Source organism: Pan paniscus, chromosome 12 (assembly GCF_029289425.2).
Source record: "Pan paniscus chromosome 12, NHGRI_mPanPan1-v2.0_pri, whole genome shotgun sequence".
NCBI classification, from domain to species: Eukaryota; Metazoa; Chordata; class Mammalia; order Primates; family Hominidae; genus Pan; species Pan paniscus.
The window spans coordinates 34550710-34577345 of record NC_073261.2 but is presented as its reverse complement, the minus strand read 5'-3'; the positions used below and the strand labels follow the sequence as shown (position 1 = coordinate 34577345).

The 26636-nt window shown below is 46.3% G+C and overlaps 2 protein-coding genes across 2 annotated transcripts in view; one reads left to right on the top strand and one right to left on the bottom strand.

The window, feature by feature from the left end:
* Nucleotides 1-1422: 1422 nt before the first annotated feature.
* The window catches only part of LOC117978850 (immunoglobulin superfamily member 3-like), a 31307-nt gene continuing 6093 nt past the window's right edge, over nucleotides 1423-26636 (top strand). Inside the window, 5 exon segments of the mRNA XM_063594525.1 lie at nucleotides 1423-1828; nucleotides 3731-4141; nucleotides 9603-9992; nucleotides 16906-17307; nucleotides 20579-20983. Of these exon segments, the coding sequence (XP_063450595.1) occupies nucleotides 1423-1828; nucleotides 3731-4141; nucleotides 9603-9992; nucleotides 16906-17307; nucleotides 20579-20983 (2014 nt within the window).
* Nucleotides 11915-13766, bottom strand: LOC100978154 (N-lysine methyltransferase KMT5A). The gene has a single exon (XM_003804265.5). It carries the CDS (start codon nucleotides 13749-13751, stop codon nucleotides 12720-12722), a length of 1032 nt encoding a protein of 343 aa, XP_003804313.4. The 5' UTR covers nucleotides 13752-13766; the 3' UTR covers nucleotides 11915-12719.

Genomic DNA, 26636 nt, shown 5'->3' with positions numbered 1-26636 from the left:
CAGCTGTGGGATGAGGTGGGCAACCCAGTGATGGTGTCATTGTCAAGGGGCCATTGAAATGTCCTTAAGCAGTCATTGGCCAAATCCTGTCCTCTATGGATCCAGAGCCACAGAATGTTCCAGCAGAAATATGTCTTAGCCAGCAGCTCTTTATTGAGGACTGATTGTGGGCTAGGCTCTGTGCTAGGGTCTTTACAGATGTTACTAAATCTTCGCAATAACCCTATGAGACAGGCATTATTATCCCCATCTTACCGATGAGAAAACTGAGGCTTGGAGAGGTTAAGCAGCTTATCCAAGACCACAGTTAATAAGTGACAAAGCCAGCATCGGAACCCATGCTAGTCCTCTCTAAAGCCTTCTTAGAAATCATGTGATAGATGAGAAGATCAAGGTCTGGAGAAGAAAAGCAAGTTGTCTGAGATGACACAACCAGCTCTAATTGGTGGCAAAGCTGCGCCTATAACTCACCTGCTCTTTTCACAACCTGCAGTACGTGACCACTGCCGAAATGAAGAGGCAGCGGTGTGCCCCCTCCCACCTTCTGAGTGGCTCAGGCACAATCAGTGTTGAGTTGGCATGAAATGAGAACTTAAACTCACCATGCCACTTTAAGAAGAACATGCAGAAGGCAGGCAGAAGTGACCTTGGAGAACAGTATCTGAGCCAGAAGGCAGGAGGTCAGCGGGGGAGTCTTGAGTGGGAAACTCAAGGGTAGCCTGACTGTCCTTGTCACAGGTTTAGCTGGGCACTGTTAGTTCCCCCCTTTGTCAGTTTGTGGGAATCTGGGCATCAGGGATCTGTTTCAGCCCTTCACATTTGTATTTGGGTGTGCTCAGCTTAAAACGATAGCAGCCTGCAGGAGCTCAGCTCTGCCTCCATTTATGGAGGGAAGAGAAACTAAGGAATGCTCCTTGGGGTGGTGTTGGGGAGCAGCTACATGGGAAAATGAAGGGTGCAGCACCAGTAAAAAGGCGCTCCCAGGACTCCCTCCCACCAGCACTCGGACCAAGGAAGAAGCATTTAATTTCAGCCAGATTTCTAGATGGTCGCTTTTATTTGTTTTCATCTGAATTTGTGCCAAGGATTCAACTTTTCCCGCTTATTTTATTAAAAACTTTATACACAGCATTAATAAATAGATATAAACTGCCATATACATGACAAACAGAGGGGCTAAATGAAATTCCCACGGGTCAGCTGTTGAATAAGTAACAAAAGCACATCTTGGCATGAACAAATTCCCATATATTCAAATTAGGGACAGTGCTTTACCACAGAGTGTTTTAATTAATATTTATAAATCACAGAGTGCCTTTGAAAGGGCCAGTAAGCTGTTTATATTATTATCATGTCACACAAATAACAAACCCTTTGGAGATTGCTGCCTACTTTGCATTTTGGTCTGAGAAGTAAGTGAGCATGTTGCGTGTGTTTCTCTCCCTCGTAGGTGTGGTGTCAGCACAGCGGCAGGTCACCGTTCAGGAAGGACCCTTGTACCACACGGAGGGCTCCCACATCACTATCTGGTGCAATGTGAGTGGCTCCCAGGGACCTCCTGAGCAGAATTTCCAGTGGTCCATTTACCTGCCTTCGTCGCCAGAGCGAGAGGTGCAGATCGTCAGCACCATGGACCCTTCCATCCCCTATGCCATCTACACCCAGAGCGTCCGCGGAGGGAAGATCTTCATAGAAAGAGTCCAGGGGAACCCAACCCTATTGCACATCACAGATCTTCAGGCCCGGGATGCCGGAGAATATGAATGCCACACACCCAGCACCGATAAGCAATACTTTGGGAGTTACAGTGCAAAGATGAACCTAGTGGGTAAGGAGAAGCTGTCTTCACGTTGCCAGCGTCTGGCCTGACTCAGTTCTTTAGTAGTGTAATTTTGCTTTATGCCATGCATTTGACTTTAAAAAAAATCCCAAAACTCCCAACATATTTTAGGGGTCAACAGATAGCACAAGGAAACTAAATTTCTGTGTTCACTTCTAAATAATAGGTGGTTGAGGGTGAAACTTTAAAAAGATCTAATGCAGATGTTAAGAATTTCATAAGTTAACTAACCCTGTAACTGGTGAAAAGGGATATGAAAATATAAGGCAAGGACGTTTGTGGTTGATGATCTGAATGACAAGGAAGATGAGACGTATGACATCAGTTGGAAGAGAGGAGAAACCTCTCGGAAGGATAGGCCTTTGGGTAGCTCTGAGACCCACGGGGCACTGCTGAAGCAGGAAGCACATGTGGCTGCGGGTCCTTGCTCAGACCTTGTACATTGAAGGTCCTTTGGCTCCATGCGTAAGGAACTATGAACTGGCTGTCTCCCTTGTTGCTCCTTAATGCTGAAGGAAACATGAGGAAGAGGGATGCAGGAGCTTCCAGTGTGGGCAGCACTGGTCACAGTGTTTGCCAGTGTCAAAGGGTTAACCGTATCAAGGCTGTTCTGTTTTTCTGCCTATCTTAATGTCCAGTTTTTATTATCACAACTAAGCAGTGGGTGTTGCTAGTTCTTTTATTAATACACATACTATCATTTGTTTATTTTTCCTTTCTCTAACTAGTCTGTGTCCCAGCAGGAGACCTTTTATTTTTCGTGTGTGTGTGTGTGTGTGTGTGTGTGTGTGTGTGTGAGTGTGATGGAGTTTTGCTCTTGTTGCCCAGGCTGGAGTGCAATGGGGCTCACTGCAACCTCCACCTCCCGGGTTCAAGCAGTTCTCCTGCCTCAGCCTCCCGAGTAGCTGGGATTAGAGGCATGCACTACCATACCTGGCTAATTTTGTATTTTTAGTAGAGACGGGGTTTCTCCATGTTGGTCAGGCTGGTCTCGAACTCCCGACCTCAGGTGATCCACCTCCCTCAGCCTCCCAAAGTGTTAGGATTATAGGTGTGAGCCACCGCACTTGGCCGTTCCCAGCAGGAGACCTGTAAGACCCAATCCTTGGGTGAGAACAGGGAGAAAACACATACTAGTTGTCACTAGGGTACTCTCATCAGACAGAGAGGTGGTGCTATTTAATCTCCAGAAAGGTGCAAGCAAGGATCAGGGTATGATTCTGACCAAGGGATCATGGAGAAAATCTCTTCTCTTGCTTGAATCTCTCCAGACTGTGGCTTCCTTCCAGTGAGGACCCCTTTGATCGATGAATTATGTGAAAATTAAACCCACTAAAAATAGGGTATGATGATTATTGTTTCTACCAAAAATGGTTTTTTAAAAAAATCATCTTCCTAGGGCTGCATTGCTGAAGTAAGTTACAGGATGGGGATGTGGGAAGGAAAGAAAGGATGTTGTATAGAAATGTAAAACTAAAAGTTCCAGGAGGCATTTCCATTAGAGGACCAGTCAGAAGTGAAGTTAAAGTATCTCAAAGCAGTGCCAGAATCAACAACAAATGTTATCTGACCTATAAGACAATTGTTTAAAGACAGTATTTTCAGGGAGTTCATTTATTATGTAATATGAAATACACCCCATGTTTTATCCAAGTGTTATTAAAATACGAGACAGGTAAGTGTAAGCACCAAAATAATGCATTTCCGAATCCGAACAGAAAACTTTCTGTTTATGTGCATTTGGGGCTGTCTGTGGCCTTGAATCGATGGTTCAAGGATGACTGTTAGGGACGCAGTGCGGTGACGCCTGCGTGGAATGGGAGCTTAGCCCCAGGAGTCTCAGATTCTGTGGCTTTGTGACTGCAGTCTCAGGACATTTCTGTGTTGCAGTGATCCCAGACTCCCTGCAGACCACTGCCATGCCCCAGACTCTGCACAGAGTGGAGCAGGACCCACTGGAGCTCACTTGTGAGGTGGCCTCGGAGACCGTTCAGCACAGCCACCTGTCTGTGGCCTGGCTCTGGCAGAAAGTTGGCGAGAAGCCCGTGGAGGTCATTTCCCTGAGCCGAGATTTCATGCTTCACTCCAGCAGCGAATATGCCCAGAGGCAGAGCCTGGGGGAGGTGCGGCTGGACAAGCTGGGGAGGACCACCTTCAGCCTCACCATCTTCCACCTGCAGCCTTCTGACCAGGGTGAGTTCTACTGCGAGGCCGCCGAGTGGATCCAGGATCCGGATGGGTCGTGGTATGCTATGACCCGAAAGCGTTCCGAGGGAGCAGTGGTCAACGTCCAGCCAACTGGTCAGTCCCTCTGAGCCTCTTGTCCTGTCCTTTACTTGGTGGTGAAAGCTGTCAGATACTGGGAGAATGTGGAGACTCCTTCTTTGGGCACCTCTACCAGGGCAGCAGGTTTTCATGTGAAGTTAAAGCCGGTCTTGTGTGCGGCCAGAGGGAGCTGAGGGATGTTGGGGACATAGGTATCCTAAGACCTGAGTCACAGGCAGGTGCCACACAGACTGAATCCTGCTTAGAGACATGCTTTCTTCCACCTACGTGGTGTTTACACTTTTTTGAATTAGAAACTCATTTTAAAAATTCGGAGATTTCTGAGAAACCATTTGTATCTTAAAACTCTGGGCTTTCATTCCCATTAGCCACAGTTGCTGTCCCGTTTAATGATGTTGCCTTCCTCAGGTACCCATCTGGTTTCATTTGCAGAAGCCATTTGAGATAATGAGACTTCCATCCAAGGTCTAACATTATGGACTAGAGAAATTTTGGCTTAAATTATTATTTTTTATCTAATAATAGTCTTTGGTGATATTTTGTAATTTCCAAAATGCTTTATCACATATTACTTCACCATCCCCCAGACGTTCTGTGAGGTGAGTAGGTGGTAGTACTCCTATTTTGCAGGTGAGGATGCTGAATGCAGATTACTTTATGTTGGGGCTCAAGAGGAGTCATAGGGCATGTTGATGAGGCCAGTCTGAGAGTACCAAGTTCCACTGTAGACGTTTTCTTAAGTGAAGGCCTGGAAGGGGTTCTGAGGAGGTTTCATGATGTCTTTAGACACCATCATTTGTCTTGAGGCAAAATGATGGTGGCACAGCCAGCTGAAACCCTCCCTGGCTTCTCTTGGTATCTCCCGTGGCCCCAGACTCTACTCCCCAGTCTCATGAGCCCATCAGGCTCCAGGCCAGAGCTGACAGCTGTTGCTGGCTGCCTCTGCTGGGCTGAGGGCAGGTTCTCACATGGGCCTTCAGTTCCCCCAGCTTTGGTTGGAGCGTGGTTGTTGTGCCATCACTAAGTTGGTGATGAGTGGCCTGAAAGCCTTTCCTTGTGCGGATGCTCACTTCCAGTGAGGACTGTGGTGGTTCTGGTGAGTGAGTGTGGCTTTGTGGGAAATAAGCTGGTGAGTTGCAGTACAGGTGGGGTCCTTCTTCAGGACCTGTCTCTTGGGCTCCCTGTCCCATTTGCTGCAGTCAGTTGTCTGGGTCTTTGTATACTTTCTCTGCCATTCTAGAGTAATGCCTCAGACTCAGCTAACAGTACACATTTTGGGGCTTCGTCCCAGAAGTCTTCAATTGGAGGCTCCTGGGATGGGACCTGGGAAGCTGGATTTCTGGCACGCTTCCCAGGTGATTCTTCTGCTATCTACATTTTTTTCAAGCAAAGCTTCTAGGGCAGAAGCAATTCTCTGGACATCACTTTAATAAGTCATCTAATGGATGTGAAATCTTTTACCATAGGGGTTGGTAGGGATAGGGAGCACTTTATCTGCTCTGTAGGACATTTAGCAGCTTCTGGATTTTTCAGCATTAAAAAATCTATCCAAGGGGCTTTATTTTATATTTATCCTTTCCCTTCCTGGATAGTTTTAAGATCAACTTCAAAAATTTGGGCCAAATTTTGAGTCTTAATGCTTTTAAATTAGGTTGCATCAGTTCATCTTCTTTATTTTAATCTTACCAATTTGGAATTAGAACTTTTTGAATTTACCCTGAAAATGTATCTAGACTAAGCCATCAAAAGGAAAACTAAGTGAAAAAAAAGTTGATGACTTCACTCTGCATTCCTGTGCTGTTTAGGTTCAGCAGTTGCATCTCCAACTCTACCCTTCTCAGTTTATTTCAGTAAACATGTATCCAGTCTCCACAGCATTGAAGGTGTGATGGTGATAGGCATTAAGGGCTTCAAAGATGACTAGCACTGGTCCCTGCACTTAGGCAGACCTGAGAACCAATGGACAAGTAAAATGTGCTAAGTGCATTGATAGCATTTGTATAGAGTGCTCTGGGAATACCGGAAATAGGAAGTGTTCTTGCAACCATAGTTTTCTCTGAATGGGATGGTTGATAAGACAAATCCAGGAACACCAGTAAGTTTCTTGACTTGAACTGAGTCTGGAAGCTTGAGGAGTCAGCAGGAGAAGAAGCATAAAAGTGCAAAAGTGTTTGATATGTTTGGCAAGCAGAAAGGAGTCAAGTATGACTAGTTCCAGATGTTGAGTTCCAGATGTGTGTGATGAGAGGAAAGGGAGCCCGAAGCCCCAAATGCAGTGATATAGAGCCGGGGCTTGACTCTGTGGGCCAAGAGTTTTCAAGCTGTTCTTGGAACCCTGGAAGCCCCTCAAAGGTGCCTAGGAGGTTAGACATGGGTGTGTGTTGGTGTTCATGTGCACGTGTGCATACCCAGGAGTGCAGGAAGAAGGCATGCGAGGGCCTGTGTGGTCCCCCCTTGCTTCAACTATGTTGGGCAGCAGAAGATTTTATATGAATAAAAAGTCCCCTTCCTTTGTCCTCTTCTTAATAAAGTTTGAAGACCTCTGCTGCAGACAGTTGGAGAGGAGGTAGAGATTTTTAAGCAGGGAGTAAGACAATCAGATCAGGGTTTCAGAAAGAAAAACCTATGGAGGCCACCTGGAGGTTGATTAAATCCGTTGAGTCTGAAGCCAAGAGACCAGGTAGAAAAGAGCTAATAAGAGCCAAGGCTAGGTCAGTGGGTGCCAGAGGCGAAAGAATAAAGAGCACAATGGAAGGAGGGGTCCAACTGTCTAGAAGCCCAGGGGCTGGGGCTGGGGCTCTGGGGGTTCCTTGAACTGTGGGAGGGAAGGAACAATAATGAGGACATGCGTGACCTTTGCATTTGTGGCAGCATTGGCTGCCTTTTGTTTTTGTAAATTCTAATGAAAGAGCCCATCCATCAGACAGACTCTGATAGAGATGCTCAGTATGTGAAACACCCAGTGGGTCCTCAGACATAGGGGTCTGGGGCTCAGAGACCGAGCCTGAGAGTGATCAGGGCCCTGGAAGAGCCCATGGGGTAAAAATGGGAAAGGGCCTGGGAGAACAGCAGCAGTAAGAGGTGACCAGAGAAGCAGGTGAGAGAGTGGAACAGAGTGGGCAGGCCAGCAAGAAGAAGAGCAGGAGAGAAGGGATCATAGAGCAGGCTCAGAAGCCTCAACCTGCTTGAGGAAAGCCTTTGGTTAGGATGGGGGTAGGGGTAGGGGTAGGTTGGATCATTCGTGACATTTGCTAAGTCAGCGAAGCCTAATTTCAGTGAGATGAAGTGGAAGGGGTATTGGAAAAAGCACAGGTCAGTTTCTAGAGATGTAATTGACTGGGCATAACCAAGGGCAGAAACGGGGGTGATGTGGGTAAATCTTGTGTCTTCAACCTGGGAACATGAAGGTGTCACCAAGGCATGGGAGGACTCCCCTGAGATGAGCAGAGTCTTTGGCCGCTGAAAGAAGAAAGCCAGAGTTACAGCCAGGCTAACCTGGAGCAATGGAAAGGTCTGAGGTCTAGGGTACCCCTTGCACAGCTCCAGTGGTGTTTATGTGGAAGGAGTGCTTTTCTGTCATTGATGTCGGGTTATAAATGACTAATTGGGTTGACATGAGAGATAATATCCAGCAGATAACACGGGGACTGTCCCATATGGGTGTGTTCATCCAGGCAGATGGTGGCAGAGTGAAATGTGCTTCCTTCAATCCATGCCTCTTAAGACTGGTCTCTTGGGAGCTGGAAGCTGTGACGGCAGCTACTTCATTGGAGGGGAGGCCCTAGAGTTGACGTGGTTTTCCCTGTCAGGAAGTTTGGCTGCTAGAGGAAGTAGTTAGGTCACTGGAAAGAAGGGGTGTTTGCAGCAGGACACTGGCCTATATCAGGGGGAGGGGCTGGAGAGCCTGAGAAGCGGGAAGGGTAAAGCTGAGCTGGGGCTGGAAAAGAGGAATGTGGATGCTGCTCATGCGTGACTCTTACGTTTTCTCGGGGAAACAGAAACCTCGTCTGCTTGAAGAGTGCCTAGGACGGGATGAATGGGCAAGATCTTGAAGATAGTGGGAAAGACTAGACATGCCAGTCTAGGGAAGGCAGGCAAGGTCAGAGCTAATGAATCTACATGGAATTCAAACATCTCTGCCATGAGATTTTTTCCACCTCAGTGTTCTTTTTAGAGGAACAGAGCTAGAACTGGGCAGTGGTCACAGCTCCAGTCTCTAACCCTTAACTCCGTTTTCTTCCCCCTGACTTCTGCCCTGGGTGCCTATGAGATACGATAGCTGTCTAATGAGATTAATAGCCACTGTACACTGGTACACAGGTTGTGGTGATGCTGTTAGTGGTGATGAGCCCCTCTTTGGTCACCCCCTCATGCCTGGTTAAACACTCAACTCAACAAAAATTTGCCAGATATGGTGGCTACTCCGGAGGCTGAGGTGGGAGGATGGCTGGAGCCTGGGAAGTCAAGGCTGCAGTGAGCCATGATCATGCCACTACACTCCAGCCTGGGCAACAGAGCGAGACCCTGTCACAATAAATAAGTAAATAAATAAAAATTTAAAAAACACCTAGCTCTTTGGAGGCGGCTTGGGTTTAGTAATCATTTCAGAGGCTGTCTGGCTTTCAGCGGAAGTAGGTACTTTCCTACTAAAGTACCTACTAAGTACTTACTAAGTGGGAAAGTACCTACTAAGGTTTAACCAGGCGTGAGTACTTAGTAGGTACTTTCCCACTAAAGTAGGTACTTTCCCACTAAAGTAGGTACTTTCCTACTAAAGTAAGTACTTAGTAGGTACTTCAGTGGGAAAGTACCTACTTCCATTGAAATCTGCCTAAAGATTTGATCTGACAGGTGGTAAACTAGTGAACAGACATTAGTTTTTATTTTTTCTATGTAATTCTGTTAGGGTTTTGTCATAGCTACATCTTATTTCTAGTATTCACATGGTGGGGGGTAGAGAGGGAATTTTAATCTTTGAGCATTTGTTAGGATTGGGCCAGCACCTAGGCCACTCTGTAATTTTTTTCCCACAGACCTCAGTGGGGTAAGTCTTACAATATCTGCTGAAAATGTTTATAATGCTGTTGCTTAAATAGAGTTCTGGGTGCATATATCAAGGCTAGATATTTGTAATCCACCATTTGAGTGATATTGGTAGCTTCTCACTGACCTGGGGGTCTCATGCAAGACATCTAAAGCTTCAGACTGAGCCCCATTGGTCTTAACTGGGGTAACAGTTTGCTTAGACCGTCTGGGCTGAAGTAGTTTTGAATTCTGTCTGTGATATTCAGGTGTTTCTCTGGACCTCAGATAACCTGGGTCTGAGTTGGATTTTACTTCAAGCCAAGTGCTGTGGTCCTCCCCGCAATTAGTATTGTAAAGAAGAGGAAGGATAGTGGGAATGTGCTAATGTGGTTTAGTTGGCTGGGGCCCTCATTCACCCAGGATGTGTCTCTTTTCTTAATTGTTCTCTCAGAGAAAGAATTCACTGTTCGGCTGGAAACAGAGAAGCGGCTGCACACGGTGGGTGAGCCGGTGGAGTTCAGATGCATCCTGGAGGCTCAGAATGTTCCCGACCGTTACTTTGCTGTCTCCCGGGCCTTCAACAGCTCGCTCATCACCACCATGGGCCCTAACGCTGTGCCTGTCCTCAACAGCGAATTTGCTCACCGGGAAGCCAGGGGACAGCTTAACATGGCCAAAGAGAGCGACAGTGTCTTTGTGCTGAAGATCTACCACCTCCGCCAGGAAGATAGCGGGAAATACAACTGCCGGGTGACTGAGCGAGAGAAAACCGTGACGGGGGAATTCATTGATAAGGAGAGCAAGCATCCCAAGAACATCCCCATCATAGTCCTCCCCCTCGGTAAGTAGAGAGATGTGCTGCTTTCTTCTCCTTTGGCTCAGCATCATTTAGGAGAGGTAGAGGGAGAGAGAATAGTGTGGTGAGGGTGAGGGGAGGCAGATGGAACCCTCGAGGTTAATGCAGAGCTGGGGGAAAAACCGTTGAGCCTCTCTTCCCTGTTGTAGCCCACCTGCCTACATTTAGCAGTCTCCCCATAGCAGAGGATCAGGATCAGGGGTGTCCAGGATCAGGGCAGTCTAGGGCTGGTCATAGGCCTATCTGATTGCTAGCAGCCCTGTGCATACACAAGCAGTGCCAGCTCAGCTTGGAGAGAAACGAGGAATCCCAGAAAGCTGTTTGCTCTTGTGTGGGAATCAAGTCCCAGAAGAAGTGGGTAGATAGATGCCTGCCTTGAAATCTCACTTAAGGAGAGCTGGTCTTTTATGGGAGGATTTTAAATCATAAAGTGCATTATTAAGGATTTGCCATCTGGGTTTTTCAGTATAAAGGCTGGCATTTCCCTAAATGGCTTTTCCCTGTTTAAATTGTGTTTCTAAAAGTCAGTGGATGGGACCTCTCACATCTTCCTGGAGCATAGCCTTCTAAGCTTAGCTGATTTCTGAGGCTGCCTCAGTGGGCTCCCAGCCTTCATGTAGACTGGCCTTGTGTGGGTGGGTAGTGGCCATTGCTAGGGATTCCAGAAACTACCGGTGTTTGCTTGTGTTGTGTTTAAACATTCACAGTATCAAGATATTCTTATTAATCTCATTCTCCCATAGTTCTGTTTTTAGTAAAGAGAATAAAAACCTATGATGATCTGATTTTAAACAAGTGGTAAAGTTTTAAGACTAACCTTTAACCTTTTCTCAGCTGCTAAAACTATTCTTTCTCTGAGCCTTGTAATAATTTCCTTTACTTTTTATTTATATGTTTTAATATTTAAAATATTTCTCTTCAAGTGTGAAGTAAAAAGTAGCCATAGGGGTCCTCTTGTCAGTTTTTTCTTCTTTTCTCATCAACTGGATTATTTTCTTTTATGCTTATTATTATTTTGTTAAAAACCATGCACACACATACCTAATTATCTTTTTTTTTCCTGGCAATAAATATTTTAATTTGTTTCATTTTTATGATGACAAATACTTTTCAAGTTTATTTCCTTGTTTAAATACAAAGCTAAACCACAAACAGGTATAATCAAGACATTGTGTCTCACATTTACACTCCCATCGGATCCTCTTCCAATTTGCTGACCACTGACCAGGCTAGCGGCGGGGGGGGAGGTGTGGGAGGGAAGACTTTCTTAGGTAACACCGTCGTAAGGCCCGAGGTGGGGTTGGGGGGGAAATCAAAGATGAGGACAGGCTCTCATACCTGTCTCCATTCACATTTACCTGGGACCAGGGTGGGCAGGAGACACCAGGTCATGGCTCCTGAGCCCCGGCCCCCTGGACTGAAGGGACAGTGTGTGAGAATCAGTTCTGTGAAGGGTGGGAGGAAGCAGCCACTTATTCCTCCTGCCTTCACAGTTAAGGTGAAAACCTTAGCCCTATCCTTGATTCCTGGGGGCTGCCAGGCCCTGTGTGCTCCCCTGCACACCTGGGTGCCTTTCTGAGGCTGGCAGCAGTGGCTGGGGTCAGGGGTCCTGGGCTCCTAGGCTCACACCTCAGCTCAGTTGCATCCTTGCAGGAGGACACTGGGTATCTGACAAACACAAGGCCTCGACAGCAGGTCTGGAACTTTCAACCCCAGCAGGATGAGGGGGAATGGGGGTGGATGTCAGGTAAGTAATTTCTGGTCCCACTACAAAACTTTATTTTTGGTTAGAGTACCATTCTCAATCTCTTCTACAAAAAGCAAAAAAAAAAAGCAAAAAAAAAAAAAAAAAAAAGCAGCCACTTCATTCACTTCAAGACCTATATACATGTAAGTTGTTTTCTGTGTTTTTTTTAATTATTTTTAATTTTTATTATTATTTTTTAAAATAAATTCAGTGTTCACATTTCTATAAAGAAGTAACCCAGTTTCAGGAAACCCTGCCCCAGCAGGGCAGGTAAGCAACACTCTCCCTGCCCACAGCTAGTTTGATTTCGCGTCCTGATGCTTCAAGGTGCCCAGAAAAGCGGCAGCTTGTGGAAGAGGAAATCTATGCCCGGCCCGTGCTTGGGGTCCAGGGCTCAGTAAGCTTTCGAGAAAGCAGAGGGGAAGACTAGCTTACTGCAAAAACCTTTTTAGAAAATATTCATACACTTCAGTGAGCGCCTGTCGAGACGTTAGGAGAACAAGAGCTTGGAAACATCCCGTCCAGGCCATTGGGAGGCAGCATCTTCCTCACACTCCATCCCTGGATGTCGGGGGTGCAGGGGGAAGGTCCCGGCTCTTCCACTGGAGAAAGGAGACTCACCTAGCTTCCTAGTTCATGTTTGACTATTTCCTCTAAAACCTGTGCTGAGTCTTTGACTGCATGCACGGGAAGCACAAACGTTCGGCTTGTATGCAAAAAAAAGTACAAAAACAACTAGAATATAAAAGTTTCGGTAATATAAGGCCATCTGTTCAAGTCCACCTTGGGAACCTGTAACAGATATTTAAATACTACAGTGAAAAGGCATCTTAATATACTTTTTAAAAACATCTGAAGTAATCCGCTAAGATTAAGTGTGTAAAAAAAAAAATTCAATTCCCTTTGAGGGCACTTTGTCCTTTGAAGAAGGGAAAGTGGGGCGGGGAGGGCGCGGGGCCCACCGGTTAATGCTTCAGCCACGGGTGGGCTTCAATGGAAGCCTTGCTGCGGTCCCCATAGTCATACAGGAGCTCCTCCCCAGCCGCGATGTCTCGGGAGGCGATGAGGATGAGGTGAGGTACGCCGTCAATGTCGTGCAGTTTGGTTTGGCAGTTCCCACATTTGCTGTGATTGATCGGTCTTCCTGGGCGATTTGTCTCTCTAGTTGCATCCACGCAGTAGGTTTTGCTCAGATACTGAAAATAGTACATGTAGCAGCCTGTGGAAGGGTCCTGTGCATACAGAGCCTCCCATTTCTTGGCGTCGGTGATCTCGATGAGGTCCCCGTGGTATTCCACCACAAAGTCACCCCGGGAGAACTGCTTGGTGGCAATCACACCCCTGCCTTTGCCATCGATGAGGTCAATCTTCATTCCTTCTTCCTTCCCACTTTCAATCAATTCATCTATTCTTTTCCTTTCTTCAGACTGCAGCTCGGCTTTCCTCTTCCTGGATCTCCTTCGGACAGGGTAGAAATCCGTAAGTTTGTGATTCTGTTGCGTTTTTCCTTGAGCTTTTTTTCGGGGGGCCTGTTTGCCCTTGATGGGCTTTTTCAGGGCTTGCTTGGCGATGGCTGCATTGGTGGAATCACAAGATGAGGGTGGAGTTTTTGGAGGTTCTGCTGCTTCAGATTTTTGGTTTGGAAAAGGTACCAGGGGACCTCTCCTGGCGTCTTTGATCTTCTGTTCCTTGGACTTCATGGCGCTCCGTACTGCGTTCCCAGTATTTCTTTTCTCTTCTCGTTTCCTGTAGATTCCGGCTAATGGTTTCCCCTGGCATTTGACTTCGTGATGTGTAACTGAGTTCTCTTCCTGAAGGGGGAAACGCATTCCAGAGCATTTGTTCGGGCTCATGTAGGAATAGATCTTTGACTGCCAGGTAAATACGTTCTCCCCATCGGTGCGGGGCCTCCCCGGGCCCCTCCGCTCCACCATCTCCAGGCCCGGGGCCGTCGATGCCGCCGCCGCCGCCGCCTCCAGCGTTCGGGGCTTGGACATCTTCCTGCCTGCAGCCCGGCCAGGCCCATGGCAGCGCGCCCCGCACCCTCGCCGCCGCCGCCGCGGCCCGGCCACCACCGCTGCCACTGCCGCTGCTGCTGCTGCTGCCGCCGCCACCAGCGCCGCGGCGGCGCCCCGGGGAAGGGCCGGCGGCGCCCCATGGTGCCCCCTTCCCCCATGGCCGGCAAGGCAGGGCCCGGCACCCGCGCACCGCGGCAGCCCCAGGCCGCCCGGGGTGAGGCACGCAGGGAGGGAGGCACAGGCGGCGCGTCCTCAGCAGCCCGCCCGCCCGCTCCACCTAATTATCTTGAAATTCTTTTGTTTCTTTGCCTTTTCCGCCCTGCAATGCCTAGCATGGTGCTTTGCATAGAGTAGGTGCTCGCTGAATACTGTACAACTGAAATTATTGAATTGAATGCCCACTGTCTTTACTATTTTCCTGTCAGTCTGTGCTTGCCTTAACCACGGACTCTCTACTTTTAAATCTGCAACTAATTCCTCATTGTTTTCTAAGGATCAAGTGAAGGGCAGCCACGCTGTTTACTTCCTATATTTTTTGTACTAAGATTTCCCCCAACCCCTTCTGAGAACTTGTTTGATGATCTGTGGCCTGCTATATTGCTTTTCCAGCAGATAACTGGGTAGTTAAAGTCCCCCAGCACCACCAGATCCTGTCCCAAGGCCACTTGGGTAAGTCGGCCGAAGAACAACAACAATCACATCGGTAATGGTGATAATGCCTTGGATTTTAATGGCGCTTTTCCTCCTAAGAGACCGAAGTGCTTCTGCATATATCATCTTCTTCTCCGCTCCCACCTCTCAAATCCTTGTAGAGGCCAATATGATATCCATCTAATGAATGAAGAAATCAGAGTACCACACAGGAAGTGACAGAGCTGATTGTTCAGTTAGTGGTTGAGCTTGCATTGTATTAGGAAATATTTGCTTCTAACTCCACACCCACCGCCCTGCGCTTAGCCTGTGCTACACCATCAACTTCCTGATTTGAAATTTCATTTGCGAATGTGTACTCAGATTTTTATTAGTTCTGTCCTGGTTTTCACTTAATCCAGAGAGTTTAAAATTGTCGGCTGCCTTTTCTTAGGCCTGGAAATTCTTGTAAATAGTGTTAGTGGGCAGTGAGGCACCAGGTCTGTAGTTGCCTTTGCCTCAGCTGCTGTAATAAAATAGCATTTCTTCTTGTAGCCCCACATTCTAACTATGTGGGTTTCCAGGCTTGCTCAAGCAACAGAGCACCACCAAACAGTAGCCCTTTCAATAAATGAGCCAGGACTTGCATAAGTGTCCACTGGGATGACAGTAGGGGATGAGAGTGAGGTCCTGCAAGTCATTCTCCTGCTTAAGACAAGTGAAAGGATTTTCTTCCTTGATGCTGCAGTTACCCTTTTAATCCCTTATTTTGAATTGATAACAGTGGGGATGAGTCTTTAATCTAAAGAGGAATATTGTTGTTATTAATGATGATGAAAAATAATTACCTCATCTAATCCTGTCAATGTCATGCCCTAAGAAGTAGGCACTATTAGTATCTCCATTTTTCACATGAGAAATTGGAGCTTTGGTAGGTTAAGGAAGAACCACAGGATTACAGAGTTAAGAAGTCTCCAAATCCATCCCCTTAACCATTAGTGCTATAGATGGTGACTGTTCAGGAGCCTGATTATCTCTATGAATCATCCTGGTATGACTCCTGGGGGAGGTTGCCCTCCTGGGAAAATTGCTATTCCCTGCCCCATCCAGACCTTTTATTTTTCACATAAAACAAGCACATCCAGAATGGCTAGCAGGCATCCTCACTATAATAAGAGCTACATTTTGAGGCTCAGTGCTCGTCTTTGTTTCTGCTTGTTGGGGAAATAAAGGAGAGAAAAGATTTGATTCAAATGCATTGTTATGTGTATGTGTATGTTTTCTCTTGGTAATTGGGCGTGCCTCTTAAAATCTGGGATTTGATTTAATTAATTGGTTTAAATTATTGCATGTATTTAATGTGGGTGGTACCCAAAAATTGGAGCCAAATTAGTTACTTTGTGTTCTTTAATACTTACAGACCTTCTGAACTCAATATAGATAATTATACAAAATACTACATGCATAGTTAAAACATATTAGGCTATCTGTGATGTTTATAAAAACAAAGAGTTATGTGGAATAGTAAAATTAATCATGATCATGATGACCAGTTTTTGAAAATCTACTGTGTTAGGTGAATCTATACGCATCATCTCATTTACTTTTTAATATTTAAAGAATTCTACAATTAAAGGTGGCTCTCTACCTGTCTTACAGAAGAAGAGGCTGAGGCATGTCGAGTTTAAATAATTTGATTGAGTGAATTCAGATAGTTAAGTGAGCAGCAGAGGCTAGATGAGACAGGGAAGGGAGTGGAATCCTTATCCCAAACTTTTGATTGGCCGAATGTTTCTAGAAAGAGAGCAAAGGAGCCCCAGGGCTGACTGGACAGGTGGGAGAGAGGTGGATGACGAGCTGCTGGCTTTGTTTTATTCCTGTGTGTTAATGAAAGAATGAAAGCCTGCTCCTCATGCACTCTGCAAAACTAGACCATCTGTGCTCCCTTATTGCCCACACTTAAGCACACATTATCATCCAAATACTTACTGTCAGTTTTTTTTTTCGTATTTCCTAAATTGTCCTGAAGGACTCAAATGGCACATTATGGATGTTCAGCTTTTATTTGACTGCTGTAGTATCGAATGGTAGGAAGAGTGAAGTGAAGTAGGATTTTGGAGTTACTCTTCTTGCTGAAAATTCAACTTGAAAAACCCTGAACTGCAGCTGAATAGATTACCCAATAAATTGTTTTATGCCCTAATCATCATGCCACTATGTTGTATTTCTTAGGTTCTTATTCAGGCTCAGGTCTTAGAACCTCATTATCACAGTTCTCTGCACACAGCAAAGAACATTCTAGATTATCAGATCTAAAACCACAGGGAGCAATGCCCAGAACCAGCCAGGGCTTACATCAGCTAGGGTCAGAGTGTTTTTGACCCTCTGAGGCTCACCGTACCTGAATATGATTCCATTTGCACCCCTCCTCCTGTTTCCTCTGTGGGGAGGGCACTGTGGAGACCATAAAGCCTCCAGGGTGTTTCTCTCTCCCTCTTCCTAGAGAGCAGCATCTCCGTGGAGGTGGCCAGCAATGCCAGCGTCATCCTTGAGGGCGAGGACCTGCGCTTCTCCTGCAGCGTCTGCATGGCAGGAAGGCCGCCGGGTCGCTTCTCTGTCATCTGGCAGCTTGTGGACAGGCAGAACCACCGCAGCAATATCATGTGGCTAGACCGGGATGGCACCGTGCAGCCAGGCTCGTCCTACTGGGAGTGCAGCAGCTTTGGGAGCATCCAGATGGAGCAGGTGCAGCCCAACTCATTCAGCCTGGGCATCTTCAACAGCAGGAAGGAGGACGAGGGCCAGTATGAATGCCATGTGACTGAATGGGTGCGGGTGGTGGATGGCGAGTGGCAGATTGTTGGGGAGCGCCAGGCCAGCACTCCCATATCCATCATAGCTCTTGGTGAGTGAGCAGTGGGACTGGCAGTGGGTCTGGCATGGAGACAGCTTCAGTGTCAAACACCTTATCCTGACTTTTGTCTGTCAGAGTTCTAGCAGGAAACTATGGCCAGTCTTTTACCTATAGAGTTTGAAGTACTTTCCTTTATATCTATTTTGTTTCTTATAAGGGTTTAATTAATTAAGATAGTGCTAGCAGGAACTAAGGGACCCACAGTGGATGATGGGGCTCCTGAGGGATAGCAATAGCTGGGAGCTGTGACTACTCCTAGTCTGGCTGGGAGAGAGTGATGTTATCAGAACTCTATCCAGGTTAGTGAAGCCACCCAGCCATAGTTGTGGCCCCAGGTGGAGGAGCATGGCCACTGCCAGCCTGGCCTTAAAGAGAGCAGAGTGGCTGAGCACTGTGTGGCATGTCTTTCCTGCCCTGCTGCTCAGGGGCCAGCCTTCCTGAAAGAGAGCAGAGAAGGGTATAAAATTATCTGTTGTCATTTATTTAGCATTTACTATGTTCCTGGCTAATCCTTAACACTTAAGCTTAGTTGTCCCATTGAATCCCCACCTAGCCAAGTGACAGACACTTTCATTTTATGGAGGAAACTGAGACTGAGACACATTAAATACTTTGCCTAAGGCTAGAAGTTTCTACTACCTGATGGGGCCCATACCTCACAAAGCTATTCCCTCATTAGCATGGAATGAAAAGATACCTTGAGATTTGCTAAAACCAAGGAAGATTAGATTTGCTTCTCATTGGGGTAAAGAGGCTTCTATCAACATTTATCTGCCTGGATATAATCAGTATATTAGATTTTAAACGACCAGTCTGTGACTTTGCTGGGAAAGAAACTTGTTATGTCAGGTCTTCCTGTTTATCAGGAGACATCGGTTGTCCTCAGCAACTTTATGTCCCACTCCCTGGGACTGTGTCACCACCTTCCTTGCAGGTCGGGATGGTGGTGCTTTTGGATACTTCCAGTAAAGATGGCAGCCCCGAGTGGTTTTTGTCCTTAACAGAGTCCTCCATTTTCTTACCCCTCTGAGATTAGAATTACATTTGTTTTCTAAAGCTTAATCCTAAAGATTGACCTGCTTTTTGCAGTAATTATATGGCTCAGATTTCTGTCTTAGAAACTTCCTCCAGTGATTGCGTTTCCTGATCAGCTCAGTTCCTGTGTCCATACTCAGCACCTGTGTGGACCCAGTCAGATGGAACTTGGGGGACAACTTTTGGATGTCCAGTACTGGTGTTTTTTTTTTTTTAACCATCCTGGAAGGTTAGGAATGTCCAATGAGTGATTAGAGTTAGTGAGGATTGTTTCTCTAGAAGTAATTTATGGTATCAGGTTATCCCCTGAGTTTTTTCTTACTCACCATATGTCTGGTGGTTCTCACAGCCAGGGGCACTGAGGGGCTCTGCCCTGGGATCTGGAGGCCAGCACTGTTCACCTGATCTTCACCACTGAGATACTTCTGGCTACAGCCATAATCAGGTGGCCCAAAGGACTGAACAAGGAAGAATGGGAGGGCACTCTAGACTAATTAAGGTTGTCTTTTCAGTCTAAAGTTAACAATGACACACATGAATTTTCATATCAGTATAATTAGATGCGGGTCCCAAATGTACAATGGGCCATTATGGCTGTTCAGTTAGAGCAGCTTGGGTGCTCTGTGACTGTGGCATGTGCCTGTGTCAGGACTAGACAAAGTCATTTGCTTGGGGAAGCTCTCTCCCCTTCAGGTGTGAGGCCAGGAGCACCTGGTGTGGGTCCTGTCCCTGAGGTTCTGTCCTACACCACCCTCATGCAACACCTACTACACACAGGTGCACAGTGACTGTCAGAGGTGCTTCATGTTTAAGGATGGGCCTCCGTGTCATAAACTTTTTTAAAGGGTATATAGAGATAGCTCATGAAATCCAAATCAAAGGTCCAGAGTTTTCAGCAAATTGTACCTACCTATTTGCCAACTTAACCTCACCATAGAAAGCCAAAAGATTCATCCTGTGGCCAGTCTTTCCCATTACAGAGTTTAAAGTACTTTTTAAAAATTTCTATTTCATTTTTTAACAAAATATTTAACAAAATATAGTATATCTCATGTGCCAGGTACTATTTGTAATATTTATAAACACTGATTTATTTAATCTTCACAGAGACTCATTTTACAGATTGGAAAACAGAGGCAGAGAGAAGTTAAGTAACTTTAATGTCACTCAGCTGGGAAGTATCAAAGGCTTGGCTGCTGGCTCCAGAGTCTAGACCTTTAACCACTGTGTTATGCTTTCCATGGGTAAAGCAACCTAAAAAGGCCCCTGGAATCAGTTACATGTGGTTGGAGACTAACTCTGTCATTGACTTACCAAATGCTTGATATTGGGCAATTTATCTAACCTCTCTCTGCATCAGTTTCTACATCTGCAGGAAGAGATGACAAGCCTGCCTGTTCTACAGGGTTGTTTTGGGGATTCAGTGGAGCATGATGAGAGCAAAGCAGTTGGCACCATGCTTGCACCTAGATAGTGCTCAATAAATACTGGCTACTGTTAGCTTTATGATTGTGATCAATGTATGAATATTAAACAGTATTTCCAGGCTGAAGGAACTCTGAGGTACTCATATTGAGGAGTCAGTATTAGAGCTTAGCAGTGCTGCCCATTAAGGAATATTGAGAGACCCACAGCCACTGAGACTGCAGAACCCTGCATTTAGGACAATTGTCCCACCCCACTGGAGGTCCCCACCTGCTCTGTTCTTGGATTTCATGAGGGACGTGAGAAAGGGACTGGAGGCCGACTCCATCTGCTTCCCTTCTCAGCACCAGTGCACTAAGGGACCAGGAAAAGAGGTGTTGGGGCCGTGTGGTTGTGTTTTCCTCCTGTGCAATGGAGGAAATTGGCTTTGGGGTTTTCTTTTCCTGTTTTCTCATGGAATCTCAAGATTTCTAGGAGCAACCCTGCCTACATGCAATCAGTCCCTGAGAGGATTGTGATGTCTAATTCCAGGGGAGGAGCAAATGCACGAGGATCTCATTGGGAAGGGTTAGGCTAGTGCTGCTCAGGGGGAATTGTGGTGGGCCTTTCTTTGGAGTCTTGGAAACTCTTGGACTGGGCCTCAGCAGGATACTAAAAGCAACACTAGCCTGAGAGCTCAAAAGGGGCCCCGAGAGCCTCTGCTCCACACTGCTTGCTTTGCCAGCTGCCCCATTGCTGATGTCATACTGCCCTGAGAAAGCCACATGCCTCCTCTGGTTGAATCTCTCTGCTCTCTCTCCAGAAATGGGCTTCGCAGTCACAGCCATCTCCCGGACACTGGGGGTGATCTACAGCGACTCCTTTGACTTGCAGTGTATCATCAAACCCCACTACCCTGCCCAGGTCCCCGTGTCAGTGACATGGCGTTTCCAGCTGGTGGGCACGGTGGAGTTCCATGACTTGGTGACCTTCACCCGGGACGGAGGGGTCCAGTGGGGGGACAGGTCCTCCAGCTTCCGAACCCGAACTGCCACCGAGAAGGCTGAGTCCAGCAACAACATCCGCCTAAGCATCAGCCGAGCCAGTGACACGGAAGCAGGCAAGTACCAGTGTGTGGCAGAGCTGTGGCGGAAGAACTGCAACAACACCTGGACGCAACTGGCGGAGAGGACCTCCAACCTGCTGGTGATCAGGGTGCTGCAGCCAGGTGAGTGCTGAGGACCTGTGGGCTATGTGCCCATGCTGCCTGAGCAGACGTGAGGGAAAAAGAAAAGTGTGCATGGAGCCCTTAGCATCACTTCCCCCTTTCCCAGCTCTTCATTTAGAGACATTGCAAATCAATAGGAAGTTTTAAGAATCATGCAGTGGACACTTGTATTTCCTTTCCTTGATAGCCAGTTGTTGTCTGACGGCATTTGTTTTCTTCCTCTGTGTGTATGTTTGTTGTTGTTTTTGAGCCATTGGAGGGAAAGCTGTGGACATTGGGACACTTCCCCCTAAGTACTTCAGCATGTAACTCCTAAGAACCTACCCACCCACTGCACCATTACCACACCCTTGGGGTTTTACGTTAGTGTAGTCCTATCACCTACATTTCCCCAGTTGTCCCAATCATGCCCTTTAATTTTCCCTTTCAGATTAGGATCCAACCAGGGATCACACATCACATTTGTTATCCTGTCTCTTTAGACTCCTTTAATCTAGAACAATTCCCTAACCTGTGTGTTTGTGTGTGTGTGTGTGTGTGTGTGTATGTGTGTGTCTGTAGACATGGACATTTGTGAAATGCACAGGCCAATTGTTTTAAAGAAAGCCCTTTTCTTTACTTAACCTCATCTCCTGTAATCCTCATACAATTATGTGGAAGTGATATCATTGTCTCCTGTTCATAGACAAGGAAATTGTGAGTAAAGAGGGAGGGTAATAGGCACCTATTGAGCATCTTCTTTGCATGAGGTGCTGAAGGTCAGTTATTCTATTAGAATTGCACAACAACCCCAGGAAAGATTTAAGTGACTAGCTTAAGGTCATGTACCTAGTGAATGGTGGAGCCAGGATTTGAACCCCGGTTGTCTCCCACAATGTTGCCTGCACCCAGGCCCTGTCCAGTTGTATGGGCCCTGAATTTGAGCTCCTTTCTCTATGGAGGCTGAGTCTGTCTCAAAGCGGATCATCAGGATGCATTAATTTGGGGAGCATTAGTCAGTGGGGCTTTCTGCAAACACTCTCGCCTTCATCAGGCTCTTCCGCTGACATGCGGGAGGAGTTAAGTACATGCAGCTCTTATGGTTTTCCTCCATTTGTCCTTGTCTCCTGCCAGGTTAGAAGCTGGTGGAGGGTGGAGCCCAGGCAGTAGGCTCCTGTGTTCCTTCCCTCACCCAGCCCATGCCTCGGCTAGAACAGACACCTGTGCAGGCAAGGGCAAGGGTTTGACTTTGCAAAGATGGCTGGAACGCCTTGCCAAAGGGATTTTTCTGCCCACTAACAGCCATGGTTAGGGCCTGACCTGGTCTGCCCGACTACTTTAGGTGGCCACAATGTTGTTTTCAGCAACATGAGGTTAAATAACGGTAACCTTTGGGTTTCTCCTTCACCTCTTCCAACCCCATAACAGAGTTCTGTTCTGTACCAGATTTGGAACAAGTGAGTTGTATAAATGATGAGACTGTTCCCTTGGCCAACGAGAGCCTAAACTTTGACTGACAAGAGGCTCAGGGAAGAGGCTGTTTTACTTAAGTGGATTTTCAGGTTAATGGAAGGTTAAGCAGAGACCCCATTTTATGTGAACCCTTGTTGTGGAAAATGTCGAGGTACCCACTTGCCTGCGTTATTGAGTGGGACATTAGGATTGTAATTGCACCTTTTTTGGTCCCCTGTGGCTCTCAAAGTCAGTTTTCTGAGCAGCATTGCCCATCACATGGTTCTGCAGCTACAGAAGGTAGAGGAGATGCTGACCTCAAGACCTTGTCTGACATTGCCTTTTTGAATCCATCCCTAGTATTTGCCTGTTTCTGGTACTACTTGGAATCTAAGACTGGAGTGCCTAAGGGAAGAATACAGAATTAGTTCATTGAAGGTTCTAATTATTTGGATTAATTTATGGTGTTACTAAAGGCAGACAGGGAAAAATATGTATGAAGTACCTCTTGGATGCCAGGTTTGTGCTTAGTGCTTTACTCATGTTTTCTTTTTTAAATTTATCCAACAACCTAATAATGTAGGTGTTTGTATCCCTATTTTGCTAATGAGGAAACCAAGGCTCAAAGTGGTCAGGAATCTTGATGGAGGCAAGCCAGCTGGTTAAGGGGCAAAACTGAGATTTGAACTGAGATTGGAGCCCAGGTATCTCTGACTTCCATAGAGCAAATGTTTTCCTTTATACCATAATTGCCTCCTGGGTAAAGTAGCTGGAGGGTTGGGAGACCCCAGATCTGCTCTGAGGTTGTCTTTGTGTCTTGGGTGTCTCGAGTTGGTTTCTGTTGTGTTTTCACTGTAAAATGAGAATGAACAGTGGTTGGCAGAGGAGACTTATGAGTATCACTGTACTTGGGCTGTTATGAGGCCTCTACTTAAAGGTGCACAGTAATATACTTTTATGACCCTTTGGAGGCTAGGAAGAGCAAAGGTGGGTGCTTGAGGCCGTGCAGGACTCCCAGAGGGCAGCTGAGGCACCAGGAGAGTGCATCCCCTTAAGTGTTACTGTCTCTCCTCTATTAAATATTTATGCATTTAGCACTTAATATTTTCCAGAGAGCTTCATAAGAGTTTTTACTCTTTCTTATATACTTTGGTGCTGGTGCATTCATTTTGGGGAAATAGAAGTGGAAAAATACATGAGAGCTGACTGTGCGCTGGAGACTGTTGCACACTTGGTGTATATTATCTCACTTAATCTTCACTGCAACCCTGGGAGGAACATATTGCTTTCCCATTTTATAAATGAAGTAACAGAGGCTCTGAGAGGTTCTCAGTTCCTCAAATTAAACACCTAGTGAGTGGGGGAAGTTGGGATTTGAATCCAGGTGTGCCTTGTTAAAAAGTAATTGTGGTAGGGAGACTTTGACCTTTTTAAAGGCTATGTAATCAGAGATTCTTCTTTCTGCATTCAGTTAATGCTGTCCTTTACAGAAGAATTTTCTCCTTGTAGATTGATGATGTGGAGGAGTTATGGCACTAGTGTTACTGGTAGTAACAACAGTAGCAGCTAATATTCACTGAGCATTTCTTGTAAACCACTGGGAATGCTTTACACATAATAACTTAGTTCCTTGTTTCTTAATCCATGCAGTGCTGTGAGGGGGACCATTTAACCCAACTTCACAGATGAGGACACTGACACAGAAGTTACATAAATTGCCCAGTGTGCCATAGTAAGTGGCAGAGCCAGGATTCAAGTCCAGACAGGCAGTTTGGCTCCAGAGTCCAAGTTCCTAATTTTATTATTATATGTTCTAGACAAGTGTTTTTCTTCTCAGGAATCCTCTTTGGTACCATATGCTTGTATTTAATGTTTCCTCTCTCTGGTTAACCACTCCTGATTTCCTAATCCCCTTTAGCAAATCCTTAAATTTGTTTTTTGGAAGTTGGGGTCATAAGACACTGGTAGAGGTTCCTCAAGACACAGTTTGCTCATGGTATAGAAGTTTTATCTTGTGCCTCTTTTAACTCCTGATTCTTCCAGCTTCTGCCACAAGGTGGCTCTAAGACCTGGGGATACCAGAGCTCAGAACCAGCGCTGTCCTCTCTTCTTTTGCTCTCCCTGCGTACCTTGCCCCTCAAAACATAGATTCTTAGCCCTGCTCTGGTGTCGTCCATAGAAGTGTCCCCTGCTACCCCCGTTTTAAAGAATATTGTGTTAAATATTCGTATTCCATCAGAATCAAATAGGAACCCAGGGACTGTTGACTCACTCATGCTGGTCCATTTACCATCAGCCTTCCACTGCTGTGATATCATTTATCACAGCAAGCTTCTCTGTGGTCTGTGCCCCAGACTCGTCCCTGCTGATCCTGCCCCCATATCAGTATTCATCAGAATCTCTGGTTGGATGGCACAGTTGACTTGTGGATCTGTTATTTGACCATGCCCTGTGTGTGCTTCCTGTTGCATATGCACATCCCCAACAGAATCTTCAAGGAATGCCATCACTGTCATGTTGCCATTGATCTAGCTTAGTCTGATCCTCATTGATCACATAGTGTGACCCCTCAAGGGATGCTTAGGCAAGACTTTCAGCCAGTTCACATATTTGATTGTTAGCTCTTAATCAGTTTTCTCTTTTAATTGTAAAGCATAATTGCCTTGCTTCCTTCTGATTTTCTTTAGCTCAAAACGCCCTCCAATTACACATCCCTAAATACAGAAGCAGTAAGGGAAATGTCAGCACTCATTTTCCAAATGTTTACAACAATATCTTGGTTTGGCTATTAAAATTGACAAAGCCATAAACAAGCTTCCATGAGGACAGCCTCCAGTGGTGGAAAGCTGACCTGTCAGAGGGTGTATTCTGCTGGGATTTTACTGATGGACACTCAGGATGAATATTTAATACCCTCTGGATGTCGCCAAATCGGTTTTCTTCTATTTCTTATTGCTGACCTGGCAGATTGGGATAGCAGAGGGCTTTTCTTTGACTTCCATGAGTCCAGAGCATGTGAACACTGGCTCTCCTTTCACATTCTGAGGGATGACTGCCCCATCCCTCAGAAGACTGGCCTCTGCCTTCTTTCAGGGGAGTCCGGGGTTCTCCTTCTTCCATCCCAGGTGGCTTCTGCCTGTTGTCTGTGCCAAGATAGAATGGGCGTGAGTGCAAGAGCCCTAAGAGGAGAGCCCAGCCCCTCCCAGATGCCTCAGGCCTGTAGTCATGGTAACACCGGGGCACTTGTTATTGGCATCAACGAGCCAGGGTAACTGCCCTGCCTGCAGACAGGTAAGGCAGGGTAGGGCGCATCTGGGTAACCTTCATTAGCTATTTCCACCTGCAGACTCTTGCTGCTTTCCCCTTGCCCCTCCCTCCCTGTCTCTCTGCATGCATCGAGCACCTACTAAGTGCCAGGTTGCCATGCTGGTGAGGCTGCTGAGATGGGTGTGTCACGTTCCTGCCTTGCGGGCTCTGTGGGAGGCAGCAGGCCTAGGGACAGAGGAGAGCAGAAAAGCATTACAGGTGTGGAGGCAGAGCCAGCACAGGGCAGGGGGCAGGGGGCGTGAGGAGGGAATGGGGTAGGGGTGAGGGTGGGAGGTTGGGAAGGAGGAGTGGAGCATTTCAGGCTCAGAGAAGAGTGTGAATAAAGATAGTCATGGAGGGTGGGAGCAGCATGCTTATCTTGAGATGACTAAAGCATGGGGTCTGGGAGGGGTTCACCCCCAGGCAAGCTGGCAGGGATCAAGAAGTCCCTTTTGTACATGGGAGCATGGGGTGAGGGTGGGCATATGTAATAGCTAAAAGCAAGGACAGACCAGACGGCCTGGGTTTGAATCCCAGCTCTACCACTAAGCCAGCTGTGTGACCTTGGGCAAGTGTCTTTATAAAATTGGGAATAATATTTATTTCATAGGATTGGTGAGGACCAAATAGTTAATATTTATAAAGTGCTTAGAATAGTGCTGAGCACATAGGACCAGATGAAAGTTTGCTAAATTAATAAGAATATCCTAAACTCAGAAATTAGGACTTTAGCTCATACCCAGATCATATACTCCATTTTTGTAATAATTTATAATATTCCCTTTACCCAGAAATGAAATTCATATACAATATAACATTCCTAATCATATCTTTAAAATTTGCTATACTGTCCTAGTTGTGGGATAAAGAAAGTTTTTTTTTTTTTTAAGTAGTTCATAGTAAAATAATGTGTTTC

Excerpts from the sequence above, each read along its gene's own strand:
- LOC100978154 (XM_003804265.5), bottom strand. The coding sequence starts at position 13,751 with ATGTCCAAGCCCCGAACGCTGGAGGCGGCGGCGGCGGCGGCATCGACG.